Source organism: Dioscorea cayenensis, unplaced genomic scaffold, assembly GCF_009730915.1.
Source record: "Dioscorea cayenensis subsp. rotundata cultivar TDr96_F1 unplaced genomic scaffold, TDr96_F1_v2_PseudoChromosome.rev07_lg8_w22 25.fasta BLBR01001714.1, whole genome shotgun sequence".
Classification (NCBI taxonomy): domain Eukaryota; kingdom Viridiplantae; phylum Streptophyta; class Magnoliopsida; order Dioscoreales; family Dioscoreaceae; genus Dioscorea; species Dioscorea cayenensis.
Window position 1 is genome coordinate 1 of NW_024088105.1, and position 18,122 is coordinate 18,122.

The 18,122-nt window shown below is 34.1% G+C and overlaps 4 protein-coding genes across 4 annotated transcripts; all 4 read left to right on the forward strand.

Annotated features, from left to right (window-relative positions):
- The first annotated feature begins 759 nt into the window (after window positions 1-759).
- LOC120256898 (protein AE7) lies at window positions 760-3,845 on the forward strand. The gene is made up of 6 exons (XM_039264567.1): window positions 760-847; window positions 1,312-1,442; window positions 2,082-2,187; window positions 2,295-2,394; window positions 3,373-3,418; window positions 3,504-3,845. Exons 2-6 carry the CDS (start codon window positions 1,319-1,321, stop codon window positions 3,602-3,604), a joined length of 477 nt encoding a protein of 158 aa, XP_039120501.1. The 5' UTR covers window positions 760-847; window positions 1,312-1,318; the 3' UTR covers window positions 3,605-3,845.
- Window positions 3,846-4,008: 163 nt separating this feature from the next.
- LOC120256897 lies at window positions 4,009-10,334 on the forward strand. The gene is given in 9 exon segments (XM_039264564.1): window positions 4,009-4,380; window positions 4,856-5,199; window positions 6,204-6,401; window positions 6,553-6,825; window positions 7,117-7,179; window positions 7,181-7,220; window positions 7,907-8,025; window positions 8,705-8,881; window positions 9,358-10,334. Coding segments are annotated over 8 exon segments (2,007 nt in total). The 5' UTR covers window positions 4,009-4,380; window positions 4,856-4,896; the 3' UTR covers window positions 10,192-10,334.
- Window positions 10,335-11,597: 1,263 nt separating this feature from the next.
- On the forward strand, window positions 11,598-14,922 carry LOC120256900 (probable nucleoside diphosphate kinase 5). The gene is given in 6 exon segments (XM_039264569.1): window positions 11,598-11,650; window positions 12,210-12,261; window positions 12,263-12,435; window positions 13,798-13,905; window positions 14,527-14,636; window positions 14,728-14,922. Coding segments are annotated over 6 exon segments (522 nt in total). The 3' UTR covers window positions 14,754-14,922.
- Window positions 14,923-15,372: 450 nt separating this feature from the next.
- On the forward strand, window positions 15,373-17,964 carry LOC120256899 (transmembrane protein 87A-like). Its single transcript, XM_039264568.1, is given in 6 exon segments — window positions 15,373-15,670; window positions 16,135-16,627; window positions 16,629-17,066; window positions 17,153-17,248; window positions 17,336-17,472; window positions 17,623-17,964. Coding segments are annotated over 6 exon segments (1,560 nt in total). The 5' UTR covers window positions 15,373-15,452; the 3' UTR covers window positions 17,801-17,964.
- Window positions 17,965-18,122: the final 158 nt, after the last annotated feature.

Genomic DNA, 18,122 nt, shown 5'->3' on the forward strand with positions numbered 1-18,122 from the left:
TTAGCTGTTTAATATTTTTAAAAGTTTAAACATATATATATATATATATATATATATATATTTATATTTTCAATGTATAATAAAAAAATTTACTTTAATAATATATCTATATATATGTTAGAGGCGTGTACAACTGTATATATGCAAAATTAACCTTTTGTGTTCGTCTTTTAGTGAGACACAAATATTTTACTGAGAGGATTTACATAGGGGATTTAGTGACAATAGATCAAGAGAGAGATTCATTTACAATAGACTAAGAAATTATTATTATTATTATTAGTATTTTTTTTGCATATCTATAAATATTATTAAAGTAGATGTAAGTGTTTGAAGGAATAATTTTAATTTTTGTTATAATATTTAAGTTTTTATTTATATTATTTATAATATTAATAATTGAAAAACATTAATATCACTTAATTATTTATGCAATAAATGTCTATAAAAATTTTAAAATCTAAAATATAAAATAGTTTTTATGGTAGATGTTATTTAATTATATTATTTTATAATATTATCCCAAAGACTCTTTACAAAATTTTAAACAAAGTTTTAAAAATTCCGATTCGAAGTCGGAGAGAATTCCTAGAATATTTTAAAAATTAATGTGGAATTTAAAATTTTAAAATAACTACATAAATTAATGTAAATTAAACATATTTTTTAAAAATGAGTTATTTTGCTTTCAAGTCCCTGGTTATTTATTTATTTATTATTTTATTATTTTAAAGAACCATTTCTTCTCGGACTATATATCAAACATCGATCGCGGGGAGAGTTCTCTGGGATTGAATCCGCGAGAGAGATTGAAAAAAGTTCTTCTTGGATTCGTATCTTCTTCCGGGTATGTATGATTGTTTCTTGAATCCTTTGATTGTTAGGGATTTGTTGAATTCTTTGAATTAGAATCGTCTCTAGGGTTTTTGATTTATTGGATTTAAATCGAATTATCTCGCTATGTGATTGTACTTATTGGGTTGTGGTTTATTGTCTTGTGTATCTACTTGATTTTTCTAGGGTTTTGATCTTGTTGGCAATTCTGGGAATCAAAAGTTTTAAGTTCGGCGGTTGATTTTTTTGAATTTTTGAATTTGTTTATGGATTTCTTGTTATTTACTTGCTTATCTAAGGTTTTGATCTGTCCTCTTGCTTTTGGTGGTTCAAATTTGAGTTCTTATGAATTCTGGAAATCAAAAGTTGTAACTTTGCTCATTGTTGTGAATTTATTGCTTGAAATTGTAATTTGGTAAATAGGAATGGAAGAGGTGGAAAAGATAATAATTTGTGCTTGGTTTTCTGTTAGTGCAGTGGAATAATGGTGACAGGGTTGATTAATGCTAATCCTGTGGTATATGAAAGAAAAGAGAGACATCTACGAAGCTCACCAGTAGTTATAGATGAGTATGCTGTAGAGCCCATCGATCAGCTGGAAATTTTTGATATCCTTTATCGTACTAAACTATATACATTTACTTGTGTTGTTTTTATGCATATTTATCTAACATTATCTAAGTATTAGTTCTTTTTCAGCTTGTAATATCTCAGAATCGTACTGTTTTGATGACACTTATCTTGGTTGAGTGTGCTTAATTAGACTTGAGAAGCAAACCAATTAACAATTTATAGGTGCCACGGCACGTTGATAATTTCTTGGCTGAACATTGGTCTCTAGAGGTATCTTGACAAATTTTATGAGTTTGTGAGTATATTTATGCAATTGTAATGTTAAGGAGATTAATATACAATAAGTTACTAAGAGAATAAATATGTCATATGTGTAGAAAATCATTCACTCTGAACCTTGTTATTTAGTTAAAAGGTTAAGACTTTTCACGAATCTTTTTTTATTTTTTATTTTGGGTCAAAGCTGTTTTCTTAGTGTAAAAGTTTGGGGAGGATGTGTTTTATGTTGAAATAAAAACATTATGAGAGTGGGGAATCGTGGACATGCAAAACTAATCTTATCCGTATGATTGGTTCTTGTTGGTTCTATCAGTGCATGACTTGTGGATGTTAATCTGCTCTATATCTACTCTCAGTCCTATGACAAATGGTTTTTATTCCTTGACAATTTGTACAACATGTTAGAGATATAAAGGACCCAGAACACCCATATTCCTTGGAAGAGTTAAAAGTGGTAACAGAAGATTCCATTGAACTTGATGACCAGCAAAGTTATGTTAGGTAAGTTTCTGGTTTAACTGAAACTTTCTTTTGGAAATAAAAGAAATTTGTGTCTTGTGTGTGTGTCTGTGTTGAGAAATGTATTGATGGTACCATGGGTAATTCAGGGTGACTTTTACTCCAACGGTTGAACATTGCAGTATGGCTACTGTTATTGGACTTTGTCTGCGTGTGAAACTAATGCGCAGTCTACCTTCTCGGTATAAGGTATGCTCAATTTGTTTCTTCTGCAATATAGAAGTAGTTTGGAAATTATCTTTAATACCTATAACTTCACTCTAAGAAAGAACGAATGAACTAATTATATTTATTTCCCCTTGCTGCTGGTTTAACTATGTGTCAAATTGCCTCCATAGAATTTTATCCCTTTATTTGAGAATCCTTTTCTTTACTCCACGGTGCATTAAGTACTTTGTATTTATCCACTGCATAGAGAAGCGTGTTATGTACCTCTTTTACTATTATAGACTTTCTGATGTTTAACTTGTTCAAATTTTGTGATCCCTCGAACTTCAATTGAAGGGTATCAATATATTATTTTGTGGACAGCCATCTATATTTGTTATGATATCTCATTATAAGTGGGTGACCCTCTCAATAGTCTGAAGTTTATAATAAAGATGCAACCTCATTTTTGCTGTCTCAATTCCGTTTGTGCAATTATATTCCAGTGTGGATCTCCAAAAATATCTTTGAAGTATTCCATTAGTGAAAGCAAGCAATGATTGTGCCATCTTAATCAACACTGAAAGTTTGTTTTGATGAGGAATTGGGTCCAAGACCCATGGAGCTACTTTGGGTGTAGTGGAAAATAATCAAAGGTCTTCTATGATTATTATGTTTTTCCAATTCTAACATCATCATTATTATCATTTTTGTATTTAAGGTAAAGTGATGGATTATTATGTTTTTTTACTTTTTATTTTTCTTTAAATGCTTCATGTCTTCAGGTACGGATTATAGCTCATCATACAAGTAATTAATTTGGAATTTTATTCTTCCATTGTATTCATAACATTTGCATGTTAAGTATGGTTGTTGGCAATATATTCGGGTTGTACTGCCTCAAAATTGCCCCTTTTCCGTGTTAAATACATTTCTATGCTATGCACATCAAGATCTGAGCTCAATCTCAGCCTGTCTTCTTGTAGTCACACTCAACTTGTTCTTCTTGCATTATTGCAGGTTGATATTAGAGTAGCACCTGGAACTCATGCTACCGAAGCCGCCGGTATGGTTTTTTTGCCCTCGTGCTTCATACACTACCCGAACATTTTCTATGATTTTTTACAAATGATTCCTTTCCTAACTTGCAGTGAACAAACAGTTAAACGATAAAGAACGAGTAGCCGCCGCATTGGAAAACCCCCGACTCTTAGAAATGGTTGATGAGTGCTTGGCAGCCACCTACATTTAAAACTATCGGATTTTTTTTTCTTCGGTCTCAATATTATACAATGTGTTACATGATGTTCATTGATGTTTCCACTTGTTGAAAAAATATGATAAAACTTAATACTTCTTAACCGAAGGTTAAATTTTCTCTCATATTCATAACATCTGCTGGTTTATAGGAAATACTAGCAACAGGGTTCCTGGTTTTTGTTCTATGACTTTGTGTGACTTGTAAAGACTAAAGATGATACCTTTTTTTTTTCCTTGCAATTGATTGCTTATTATTACTTCTTTATTATTATTTTATTTTGCAATTACTTTTTATTCTGTCATTGATAATGTCAACATAATAACATCAATCTTTTTGTCTTTAATCATGTTCATATTTCTTTGTAGGGTGTGTGTATGTAGTTATTATACTTTGTAGGGTTTAATTTGCAAATAATACTTGACCCAAAGTGATAATGGGACTGGCCAATGGGAAAGTGCCACATCGGATGAGTCACAAAAAGGAGTCGGCAAAGTGAGTAAGTGCAAAAGTCGTGAGAAATATGAAATGGAGTCGGTTTTCGAGTCATGTTTTCTTCTTGTTCGGTGGACGCCGCGTTCATTGTCTCGCTTCGTCGTTCGCGGAAAAAAAGATCGCTTCGCCGAAAAGCAAAAAGAAAACCAATTCCATCGAAGTTCTTCAGAGACTCCGAAGATCGAAATCTCTCCTCGTTCTCCTTCCCAATCATTCCTTGATCACTTGGAGAGAAGAATTTCTCACTTTCTTAGATTGATTGGAGTTGTATCTAGGTATGCGATGATGTTTTTCAAGCCTTTTGTTTGATTTAGTTCTTGAGATCTAGGGTTTTTGGATGTTGTATTGTTGATCTTCTGGGTTTTGGTTGCTTTTGTCTCTGGTTGTGCGTCTCCATGTCTTGTAATAGGTTTTCTTGGGTTGGTTTTGATCTTTCTTTTGATATGGATGGATTTTTGCTAATTTGGAGGCGATTTTGGGTTTGTTTTTATTGTTTTTCTGGGAAAGTTTGTAGAGTTTTCTTGATTTGAAGTTTTGCTGTGTCTGATCAGTGCTTTTATTGGTTTTTTTTTATTTTTGTGGTTCGGGGGATCGAGATGTTTTGTTTCGTAATCTTAAATTTCTTGTGGTGTTTTGATCACAGAGAGATCATATATGAGTTTTATTTTCTTAATTTTTTTTCAATTTTCAAGAGAAATTCTTCCATTCTTCTCAAGTTTCTGTAATGTTTTGTATCTTCTTTGATAAAAGAAGAAGATTTTTAGTGTTCTTGGATTTGGAAGTTGGACTGAATGGCGACTGCGACTATGGCGACTGCAGCAGGGGCAGCTGCCCTTCTTTACTACACACTGAATCAGAAACTTAAGGCTGCTCAGTGTGAAGAAGGAGAAGATGGTGAAAACAGCAGGGAGCCATTGAATCCCTCTTCTTCAGGAAGGAACCAGGTCTCTCGGAGGCCTGCACAGGCCCCTGCAACATGGTTGGAGACCATATCAACCTTATCTGAGACTTTAAGGTTTACATACTCAGAGACTCTAGGGAAATGGCCAATTGGAGATCTGGCTTTTGGCATCAGCTTTCTCTTGAAGAGGCAGGTAGGTAAACACTCTTCATCTTTCTTTGGCATGCGTTTTATCATTTTATGTTATAGCCATTCAAAATATGGTGCAGAGATTCAATCAATTCTCTAAATTTTTAGTATAAACTCTACTCATTTTAAGTATTAGTCATACTTCTTATCTATAGGAGGCAGTAGTGAATGATATCAGTTTTAATTATATGTTAGTAGAACCCATCAAGAGGAGCTAATAGCAAGATAAGTTTCAATTAGCAAAATGTGTCACAGTGTTTACTTCTATGTAGGAAGCCCTCTATTGACTTATTTAGTCAAGGTGACAGATGTTCATGCAGCATTGCTCATCTCTTCTTTATGTGTGGTATTCCTGAAGTTTCTTAAACTACTGAATGGTCACATGATGCCAAGCTATTATTCGTGATAAGCTTGTCATGAAGGACAGCGAGGGCATGTATTTTCACTTGGAGTTGGTTAAGGTTGAACACCAGCATATTGACATGAATCTTTATTTTGGAGAGGCTTCAACACATGAAATGACTTAATTATGAGGAGCTTTCTGTTTCTAATTTACATTATTCAAATGGCTTAGGTTATTATATGCTTGCACATAAATTCTGTTCTAGGAAGATAGGCTGGGATCTATTGGACTAAATCCAGATACTTTGCTGGTTTTCTAAGATAACTAAAGCATAAGACTATCATGCTTCTTTTCTTTTAAAAATTTCATTTTTCATGATATCTTTTAAAAACAGTGGCTCATATTTCTCTGAAGTACTGTGATGATAGTTATCAGATTCTTGCACTAAATTTTTTTGTTGTTCTATTTGTTCTAACTATTATCTAAATATTCTTAAACTTAAACGACATATACACCAATATACTGTTGTTGCCTGCTGATTGCCTCCTTAGGGAAAGAAACTTCTGCCTAAAAAATTGTGTCTTCAATTATTTTATTTTATTTATTTAAATTTTTTGGTGCAATGACTGAAGAGTTTGGTTTTATTCTTTATCTGCACCACACAGGGGAACCTACATGTGGCAAGTATCTATGCTGGAGAAGAGAGTGTACAACTTAGAGGAGGACAGATTACTGCCGAACTCAAGTACCTGTTGAATTTGCTGACCCTTTGTTGGCATTTTTCGAAAAAACCATTTCCTTTATTTTTGGAGGCAACTGGGTATTCTGAAGAAGATGTTATTCTTCAAGAACCTAAAGCAGGAGTGAGTAATCTTGTGTTATTTATCTTGATAACTTGAAATTATGTTCTGCTAGATTCACAAGAGACTGTGAAATTCTACTGGTATTATCTATTGTTTGAGGTAATATTGTATGATGTTGACTTGATTAACTTTAATAAGTCTTTTCTTGCAGATCTTGAAGCCAGCATTTACAATTATAGCTGATAAAAACACAAACTGTATTCTGCTTCTGATCAGAGGAACTCATAGCATCAGGGATACACTAACAGCTGCAACTGGTGCAGTTGTGCCATTCCATCATACTGTTATAAAAGAAGGTGGCGTCAGTGATTTAGTTCTTGGTTATGCACACTGTGGAATGGTTGCAGCTGCACGTTGGATTGCAAAGCTGGCAACTCCTTGTCTCACAAAAGCATTGCATGACTATCCAGATTACAAACTAAAGGTGATCCTTATCATGCTAGTTCGTATTGGATTTTTACTGAGTTGAATATCCATAGTATTAAAATAATGTTGCTTCAGCCTGTTATTTTATTGATCTAAGAATGTTAATTCTTTACATATATATCTAAGTGATGGTTGTAGCATCACGTACTGCCTATTTTACTTACCTTCTGTTTAGTTGTGAGTCCTCTGACTTTTTCTGACATTTATTGCTTGTTTGAAACATTTTGATGTTTGTTATGTTCATGACACCAGTGGCTTATTTATTTATTTGGTGAACATTTGCCTTCAGATAGTGGGGCACTCTCTTGGTGGAGGTACAGCAGCACTTTTGACTTACGTTTTGCGGGAACAACAAGAGTTTCTCCACCACCACTTGTGTAACATTTGCTCCAGGTTTTGTTTTCTCTTAAAACAAACATTTGTATCTCCTATTGTAAGCCATTTTGAATGGAAGTTTTAGGTAGTTTGAGTTTGGAGCCAATGCTTATTTGAGATGTTATTGCAAGATTATTGTCTACTTTTGTGCTTCAAATGTTAATCAAGGATATCACATACAGTTTATAAGGAACACACAAGAAAATTCTGCTACATCAGTTTATGTAGTAATTGCATCTAAACTATATGTCCCTTTTCTCTGACTTCATGGTGGCACATGGCTTTATTCTTTTACTCCAAGAACCATGTTTTTGTTTGTGTATAAACTGTGCCCTTTTGCGTGATTGGTTCCTGTACTAGCCTATGTAAGATAGACTAGATGGTCAAATGTTGATGCTGGAACATTTTGTTTGCGCGGTCTGCTTCTTAGTTATATTTGAGAATCAATAATGCTAATGCATAAATTTGAGGAAAGAACAATATCAGGTGTAATTACGTAGGACTCAATAAGTAGTCTTCACTTGCTTACGCTTAGGTGCATTGTGAGTTTCAGTTTATGCATTAGACTATTAGCAGGCCATTTTGTATTTGGTTAACTATGATTCATCTCATGAGTTTGTACTATTTAAAGAATTATATTGTAATGCATAGCATATTCTTTTAAAGGTGGTGTTTGTCTTAATTCCATTTTATTCCACATGCAGCTGCCTGTATGACATGGGAGTTGGCAGAGTCAGGTGTGGACTTTATCACCTCAGTAATTAACGGAGCTGATCTTGTGCCTACCTTTTCTGCGGCTTCTGTAGATGATCTACGTGCTGAGGTTCTATTCTAAAACTTTGATTCTTTAGTACAGATGCAGGAGATGTTAATTATGCCTTTAATTGGTTTGGAAATAGTTTATGTTCTGCTAATGTTACACCCTCTTGTTCATTCCATTGTTGCCTAAAAGACTGTTTTCAAATCTTTTATTATAAGAATGGGAGATGTTGCAAAATGATAATGGATTGAGAGTCCTGCATAAACCATTTACTCCATTCTTTCTCAACTAGATCTAAACATTATAGGTAAGAGTAATCCAGCTAGGTCAATGGAAGGTTGCATCTGCAATTCAACTAGCAATTGTTGTATTCCATAAAATACATACCGGCTAGGTTCACTGCAATATAAAGTTGAAATCCTATTGTCAGAGAAACGATTCTGAGAGGAGCTCCTATTAGAAAGTATTATGAGGACTCTGGTGCACCATATATGTGTTGCTTTGGGATTGGTGAACTATGAAATTCATATATAATTTAATCAAAATTAATAACTTAATCACTAATCTCAAAGCAACGTATGTGCAGTATGATGGGGCTCCACATAATTTTTTCCAAGAGAAGCTCCTCTTAGAATGTTTATCTGAGAAATGAGGGTACTGGTGATGTTTTATTATAGATTGACAAATTCTTATGGAAATGTTTGTATTGGAAAAAAATAATTTTGTAAATTTTATTGGGCAGGTAACAGCATCAGCATGGCTGAATGATCTGCGTAATCAAATTGAGCAAACAAGAATCCTTAGCACGGTGTATCGTTCTGCATCTGCACTAGGATCTCGTCTCCCATCCATAGCCAGTGCTAGAGCCAGGGTTGCTGGTGCTGGTGCAATCCTCCGCCCGGTATCCACTGGAACTCAGGTCTGCTCTCTAGATTGACCTGCCCTGTTTTTATAATTTGGTTGTCTATTGATACCTAGTGAATTTGCATAAACCTATGACTGCATGATTGCGTGTTACAATGGGATCTCTATATGTGTATATTACTTACATCTAAATATGTGTCAAGGGCAACCTACTGCATTCGCACACATACGTGAATGCAACCTTGCAAATCACAACCAAAACCTCCAGATGTGTGTATTATTATGTTCATCTCTATAGCAGGACAAGAATCCAATACTAGTGATCTTTACCTTGCACCTGTTTTTTTGGTACCAAAATGTTATGTTTTGGAAGATTAATAAAAAGGAACATGTACATGATGAAGGTAAATGGTGTTTTTGTACATGCAAGTAGGGTAGAAATGCCTTCTTTGTTGTGTATGGATCTTGCTCCAACTTATGACTGAAAGTGACCCTGTAGTCTATAGGCTTATGATTTATTTAACTTTGCAGGTCGTGATGAAGCGAGCTCGGAATGTGGCACAGGCTGCATGGACCCGTCAACCATTACGGTTATCCTCTTGGTCGTGTATTGGACCTCGTCGTCGGACTAACAAAGGTTCCATTGTAGAATCAAGCACAATATCCATTGGCTCAACAATAACCAGTTCTGAACCTCTCCGAACAGCAACTGAAACCATTACATTGGAAACAACAGAGGTAGTCACATCCGAGGGTAAAGGCTGGACTTCTGAGATGGAAGCCCAGTGTTCGGCAAATGGTGGTGGGAATGGTCCTACTCACCGGGATGATGAAGATGATGTCAGCGAGGGTGAGGATCTTGTGGGTCATGGAAGGACTGAGGATAGCATGACAGAGGTAGAACTATGGCAACAGCTTGAGAATGAGTTGTACAGACCACCGGCAACTGAAGAAGAAGCTGACATTGCCAAGGAAATAAGGGAAGAGGAGGATGCAGCGGCAGCGGAGGTGGCTGAGAGCACATCGGAGAGCCTCCTTCCCGGTCCCACATCAGAGATGAGGAGATTTTACCCACCCGGCAAGATTATGCACATTGTGAACATACTCCCCGACGAGCCAGTACACGAAGATGATGACGATAAGGATAGCGGCAGTGATGAGGAAGATCACTGTATTGAACCAGAGAAGCCGAAGATTGGGATTTTCTCAACTCCGAGGTCGTTGTATGGCAAACTGAGACTATCGCAAATGATGATCAATGACCATTACATGCCTATTTACAGGAGAAATATTGAGCAATTGATAGCTGAACTTGAGATGGATGATTCAGTGAATGAAACAAGTCAAACAACTGGTTCTTTGTGATTGTTAAAGTGGTAAAGTTCTGCAGGTAACTCAGTTGATAAACTAACCCTCATTTAGAGCAAAACATAGTGCACTGATCTCATTTTAGAATTTTTTTTTTGTGTAGTGCTCTAACCCAACATAAGATTTTTGCTGAGCAATCTGTAGATAAATGATTAGGAGTGGAGTTCCAAGCATGGAAGACTGTCATTTTGGCAGTGAAATACAATTATTTTTGTTTTGTATTTTAAAAAGTAGAAAGAATGTATGTGTGTGTTGTGTATTGGTGATCTGCTCTACTTCATGATGGGAATTCTTCATATGCTACAATTGCTACTTTTTAATTTTTTTTAAAATATCTTTAAGTTTAAAACCAGAAAATGTTTGCTGAACCCTTGGCCATAAGATATTGAGTGAACAAGCACTTCAATTTTCGCAATATTGCAACATCTATGGAGTTAACAAAAAGATAAATGGCAAACTTGGAATTTCGCAAGCAAGTTCCCTCTTGATAGGTGTGTGTATTTATATATATATATATATATATATAAGAAAACATACTCTGAGAACGTCCTCAGAGTTCAAAAGGTCTGGGAGAGATAGACATATTTTACTATAGTAAATACATCAATAGTGTCAAACAACAGTTACTAAATATTTGTACTATTGACCAAACTGGTGTTAAGGTTTATTTTAGCTTAACTATGGATCTAGTAAAAATCAGATTCAATGACTGGAATTGATTGAATGATTGTGCATCATGAACGGTGTAGTTCAGGTCAAATTATTATGTATCATATATTTTATTGTGTTACTATTTATATATACAGTAATAGAAATTCAAAACTTAATGAAGATCATTGGATTTCATCCAACGGTTGAAAATCAAGTTACTTAAATTTCAAATCTACCTGTGTTGTATAGATTATTCGTTTATAATTTTTTTTTTTGTAAAGATGTTAGTTGCCATAGAGACATAAGATTTATAATCGTACTGAGGACAAGTCTATGTATATATATTATATATATATATATATTGGTTATTATATATATATATTGGTTGTAAAAAAAATTGTAAAAATAAGGTATAGAAGAGAGAATAAAATTGATGAGAGATTAAAAATTATTTCAGACATTTTAGAATGCAATGAGTTTTAATTCGTGGTCAAAGCTATAATTAGTTCCTAGATTTTGATCTCTTAAATTAAAAATAAAACATCATTTAGTCCTTAAATTATATAATTTTTTTAATTTTTAATTCAGTTAAGATGAATTTGAAAAAAAAAAAAACATTATTTGGGCACAACTGAGGGACCAATTGTGAACTTTACCCATTTTAATTTTTCCAAGGGCCAATATGTAAAAAGAAAGCAAAACCCTTCTTCACTCGCAAAGAAGACAAACCTCTCAGATTTTCCCCATTCCTCATGAATTCGATCGCTGTTTCGCTGCTCATCTTCTCTTCTCTCCTGATTCTCAGGTAAAATTCAAAAATTTCTATTTTTTATCGTCGCTTTTGAGCTTGAATTCTAATCTAATGACACTAATTTGGATCGATTCTAACTAATTTTCTCCTAATTCAACAGTGTTCTTTAAATTCCTGATATTTTCATTCGCTGATGTTTCTCTTAAGTTTCTCGCACTGAAATTTGGATTTTTAGAAGATAAATTTCACTAAAAACCACTCGGATTATGAAAAGTTGATGTCTTGGACTCTTGATGTGTTTACTGCTTTCTTTTTCTTGATAACTATTGGATTATTAGATTTTGGCAATAAAATGTACTGATCTGAAGCTTTTCAATGGATCTCTTCTTTTCATGTTTTATCTGGCATTGAAAATTTTTATCAGATGCAAACCAAACAAATATTATGTTGATTCAAACAAAAAAAAAAAATGAGTTTTTTTTGTAAGTCCAAACTAATTGCATTAATCAATGTAGGATTATCATTATTATTATTATATGATGAAATTTACGTAACTCTGATTGTTTCACTGAGTGTTGTGTCAGTTATGGTGTGTTCTTCTATGAGATTGTAGTTATATATGTAATGCGGATTCGGAGAAAGAGAGGACATTGGCAATGATCAAACCCTGATGGTTTGCTTGGTAACTATACTGATGATATAAAGAAGACAATTATAAGATCAGGATTTGGTATAGTAAGAGAGATGATGATTCAGCTAGATGAAGAAAAAGCGAAGCTCTTTTACGCTGAACATTCGGCGAAAAGTTTCTTCCCTGACCTTGTTAGATATATGATGAGGTATTATTGCTTTCATTTATTCTAATTAACATTATGAAGTTCCAAGGCTCATTCTCTTTTTTTGTTCTCATGAAGGTATTTGTTGTAGATAAACATAGTTTTCTTGGATTTGTTTGATTGGGTATTAAGTGGATGTTATTAAGGCGGGGTCAGTCCTGATTAATATCCAGAACATGGGTATTAAGTTTAATGCTATGTTTTAACCTAGTTTAGTGAAAATTATAGATAAACACCATCCACTAAACCTTAATGTATTATCTCATGAATTTTGGCAAACAACCTTTTATGAACAATTTATACTTAATGCGAGTTTCACTTTGAGTATACATGAGATATCTCATGTCGTGACACTATCATCATTCTCATCTAATTCTTGAATTTGATATTCTTGTGAGTTTATTTTCTTCTGAATGAAATAGGAGGCATTTTAGCAAATACAAGTACCTAAAATCTCAATAAACAGTGAAAATATGGGTTTTTTTTTTTTAAAAAAAAACCTATAATTTATTATTTCTAGTTTGTAATAGTACTATACTAATTATAAACATACTTTTTACATTATTTGAAACTTATATTGAGATATGGATGGTTTTTTTAATTATGTAAGCGGTAAGAAAAGTATAATTAGTAAATAATGCCCTTGTTAATTTCTCATTTATCCAAGTAACAAAGTTTTCATAGCAGACTTAGTCCTCTGCCCATTCAAACACTTAAGAATTCTCTTTTTAATGCCTAGTTAGCCTAATCCTTTGCCTAAATGCTTCAAATTAATGCCTCGCTAATAGACTTTAAATCACAGATATGTAAAGAATAATGCTATTATTACAACCCACCATTAGATAGCAGTATTGAAGGGCCAATATATACATTAGAAAGCTAGTATTGTATAAATTTTAATATCACATTTCTGGTTGTTTGTATTACAACATTCTTGAATATCATCAATAACAATTTCAACAAAATAATAGGACAAACCTCCCCATTCCTTGCTACCGATTTACAAGTGGATTAAATAGACGAGTTAAGTACTTAGGACTGTTATATGAAGAAAGCCTAGAAGCATCTCTAATGCAGATATGACCATTTATTCTTGCAACAGTATGTTCATTTCTTTTTCTTCCTTGTACCATGCCCTTGGTATGTTTGCAGTTGTTACTTGCATGAAGTTGGCAGTATCCGGAACTTGTCTCTTTTTGCGCTGATGGCCATCTTTTTGAGTTTTATGGTTGTACCTGTTCTTGCGTTGTCATACATACTTATGTGCATGTTTCTTCGATTTTGTTTCCTTACTGTAGAAAGTATAAATCTGTTTGACTAGCAACAAATGATTTATATGCTTGACTAATTTGATCAATGGTTTAGTGGTCCAGTTCTTGTTATGGTTATCGAGAAGTATAATGCAATCTCTGATTGGCGCTCTTTAATTGGACCGACTGATGCAAAACAGGCCAAAATTTCTCATCCTAACAGGTTTGTATGTTGTACATAACTAGTTATTATGCAATCGTTTACTTTGTGTCGTGATGATGAAAAAGATATTTACTTTCCCAATAAAAATATACCTTTCTTGACCCATCTTATACTACAAACTGTACAGTGGTACATGCAAATCTGCTTGGCAATCTTTTATGTAATTCTCTTTGGACTTTTTGGATATGAATGCCAACTTCCATTCAGTTGCTATTAAATGTACAAAATTCTACTTAATTCTTCAGTTCAGAAAAACAACATGAGATGATCTCAAACAATCTCTTTTAAAGCCACTGCTGATCTATCACTTAGTTCTTTAAGTAAAAAAATATTCAATTTAGTTCTCTTGTTGAACACATTCAATTTCTCAAGTCATGTGGCAGGAGCTCAATTGTTTGAGTAGCAGATTACACATCTGAAAACTAAAGAAGTTAAATAATTACTTTTTAAATTACATATGGCATGTTCAATTAACCATGAGACCATGAACAATGAAAATTGCACAAATTGAGTGAGCAACAGTTTATTCTCAGCTCAATATTTTACTGCACATTAACCATTTTCTTTCATCGATGAAACTGTAGAATTTCCGGTTAACCTTTTCTCGAGTTTATCATGCAGCATTAGAGCTATGTGCGGGTCGAGCACTGAAAGGAATTGTGTCCATGGTTCGGATTCTCGCCTATCTGCTGCACGAGAAATTTCATTTTTCTTTAAAGATATATCTGCAGGTATTTTCATATATATTCATGAGTATATATATATATATATATAAATCGAAATTCTAACCATGTTATATTAATACTGGTTCCCATTTTGCAGAAGCTTTAAAGCATGATGAACTCTAAACACTCACATCAGATGTTCTTTCAAGCTCACTGGACTTTCAGTTATTTTTATTTACATTGTGTTACTGACAATGTATTTTTTTTTCTATAATTTATTTAAATCAAAGTTGTTGTAAATCAAGACAGTTTTGTTACTCCTTTTTTTTGTTGTCTTATAATATTTAAATCAAGAAAATTGTATATATATATATTGGTAAATTTAAATAGACTTTTAATAGGTTTTGTTATAATATCAACAGTGTAGATGGAAATTCTTATTTGCCATTCTATTTCAACAAAATTATTTATCATTTATTATTTAATTATTTGAGACTTTACTTGCCACACCCTGAAAAATAGCAAAATTATTTGCCATTCTATTTCAACAAAATTATTTATCATTTATTTTATTTCATTTTACTTCCCATTCCAAAAAGCTGATAAAACATTACTTAAAATAAATCCAATTTAAAATTTAAATCAAAATTAAATAATAAGTAAACGAGTATCTCTTTTTTATTAATATAACTTTTAAGGACTAAATGATAATTTACTCTCTCTCTCTCTCTCTCTCTCTATATATATATATATATATATACACTTTCTCTTCTTCACCGACGAACAAAGAGAGACTATAAAAACCCAAAACCCCTGCGTTTCTCTCCATTAGACCAGATCCAGCTCGTTCTCCGAGCTCTCTCCCACTCCTTTCTAGCTTCAATGGCGGAGTTCCATGGCTCCTATAGCTTTGCATTGGCTCTGCTTCTCCTCTCCGTGTTCCTTATCCATTTCGCTGCTGCATCCGTCCATGACTACGCTGGCGAGAAGTTCACAGCCAAGGGGAATGCGTTCGTGCTTTATGGTGGAAGTGAGGGCCTTTATGCGTCCATTCCTGGCTCTAATGCTACTGGACTTGCCAGCGAGGAGGCTTCCATTCGGTAATCCTCTTTATTACTGGTTTAGTTTCTATATGATTCCTTCTCAGATCTAGTGTAGTTTCTCGAGATATTTGATTGGAAATTGAGATCTAGTGCTGTTGCTTTTGTTTTGGCATTTGTTTTGGTTACTAAATTGTTTGCTGGAATGGAAATAGTGTAACACCTTCATGCTTTTACTAGAATTTTTTGTGTTAATTGAGTAGTATTGCAAAGAATTGAGAGAAAATTTCCAGGAAGTGAAATTTGTTTACAGTGGAGTGTTAATGGTAGAAGAAGTTGTAAAGCTTAGAATGATTCAAGAGCTCATGTAAAAGAATGAATTTTATTGTTCTGTAGTATCTTTTGTTATCTCACTTTTTGTATAAAAAACTCAACTTGAATTTATATGTAGGTTGAATCTACAAGATAAAATTGTGAGAATGAAGTGATGAACTCAATGTTTTGTATTGTCTTTATGGAATTAGATTTGAAAAGATCACATTTATGAGGTCTGAAGAATTTGCTTCCAAGAAGAAAGACACTGATGAGGTGATGGTTCAGGCCATAATTTTCGAGGTTGAAGATCGTGAGACTATCGGAGGCTCAGCATATGGTGGTCTAAGAGCCGTTTGCTGCACAACTGACCTTGCAAAATTGGGTGCTTGTACAGAGGGGACTATCATACACCGTGAGTCTGCGAAGAACCCTGGTTGGCCAAAAGTCTTAGCTGCTTCCTTCAAAGGAAATGAAGTTGTTGCAACATTACCGTCTCAAACGATACCTATATTAAGGACTGGGATGTATAACTTGTACTTCGTTTATTGTGATTCATCGCTTGATGGATTGGTTGTAGAAGGCAAGACCATATGGAAAAACCCAACTGGGTATCTTCCTGGGAGGATGGCTCCTCTCATGAATTTCTATGGGTTAATGTCTCTTGCCTTTGTGGTACTTGGTATCTTTTGGTTTTCCCAAGTACGCGAAGTTTTGGAGAGAGGTCATACCACTGCAGAATTGTGTAACACTTGTTATCGCATTGGGGATGTTTGAAATGGCATTGTGGTACTTTGATTATGCTAAATTCAATGAAACCGGTGTTCGTCCAGGCGGGATCACATTTTGGGCAGTAACCTTTGGTGCTGTTAAGCGGACGGTTGCGCGTGTGCTTATCCTTGTTGTTTCAATGGGATTTGGAGTTGTAAGGCCTACTCTTGGTGGCCTTACCTCCAAAGTGATGATGCTTGGAGCAACCTTTTTTCTAGCTTCTGAGGTCCTTGAAGTGGCAGAGAATGTAGGAGCTGTAAGTGATCTCTCTGGTAAAGCAAGGCTATTCTTGGTTTTTCCAGTGGCTCTCTTGGATGGATTCTTCATTCTTTGGATTTTCAGATCTCTATACAAAACACTGGACAAACTCCAGGTGTAGCTGAATTTACACTAGTTTACTACCTTAATGTCCATTAGTTCTTATATGAAGGAACACCAATTGATATGTTAATCTAACAGGCTAGACGAATGGCGGCAAAGCTAGAGATTTATATGAAATTCAGAAATGCATTGGCCGCGGCTACCATTGTATCTGTCTGTTGGATCTGCTTCGAGGTAATGTTCATATATTGTACAATTTTGTATTTGTAACTCCACTGTGATTATTACTTCATGAAAACTTTTGCCATGGTCTTCTTGCAGGTTTACTTCAAGTCGACCGATGGATACAATGAACGATGGGAAAATGCTTGGATCATTCCGGCTTTCTGGCATGTCTTATCCTTCTCACTTCTTTGCGTCGTCTGTGCTCTCTGGTCGCCATCCCAGAACTCAATGAGGTAGTTCTCTCCATTTCATTTATGCTTTTCATCATTTCCTTTGTTCATTTCACTGAGATTGTCAATTCCAGTTAACATAGTTACCATTGAAAGACATCTCTTTATTATTTTTACAGTTGTCATAGAAATCTCTGTCTCACTGCTCGTCAGGTATGCATACTCAGACGGAAAGCAACGAAGATTTCGACAGAGAAAACTCTCTTCCACCGATAAAACCAGCTACATTTCTCATCAAAGGACAACCACCAAACCAGATTACAGTACAACACTGAACTCAAAACTTGAAGATCAACAAAATGGTGATCTTGAACAAGATAAGAGGGAGTAGTAACCCAAGCCACAACATACCACATTTTGTAACATTAAACTTCTCCCTTTTTTGGCTTATTCTTTTCTTCCTTTTTACACCCCTTGTGCTACTTTTACTTGTCAAGATTAAGATAAGAATTGGATTAGAGTTTACTACAATTACTACTATCAAAGAGAAATGAGAATTCATCACCACTTTTTTTCACATTTGGTTAGTGTTGGTTTAGTTGTCTTTCAATTGGATTCTGGAAAGTTATTATCTTAATTGATATTAAATTAAATTTAATATATAATTTAGGGTAAACAATTTAAACAGTCTCCTATCATATTCTTAATTTGGT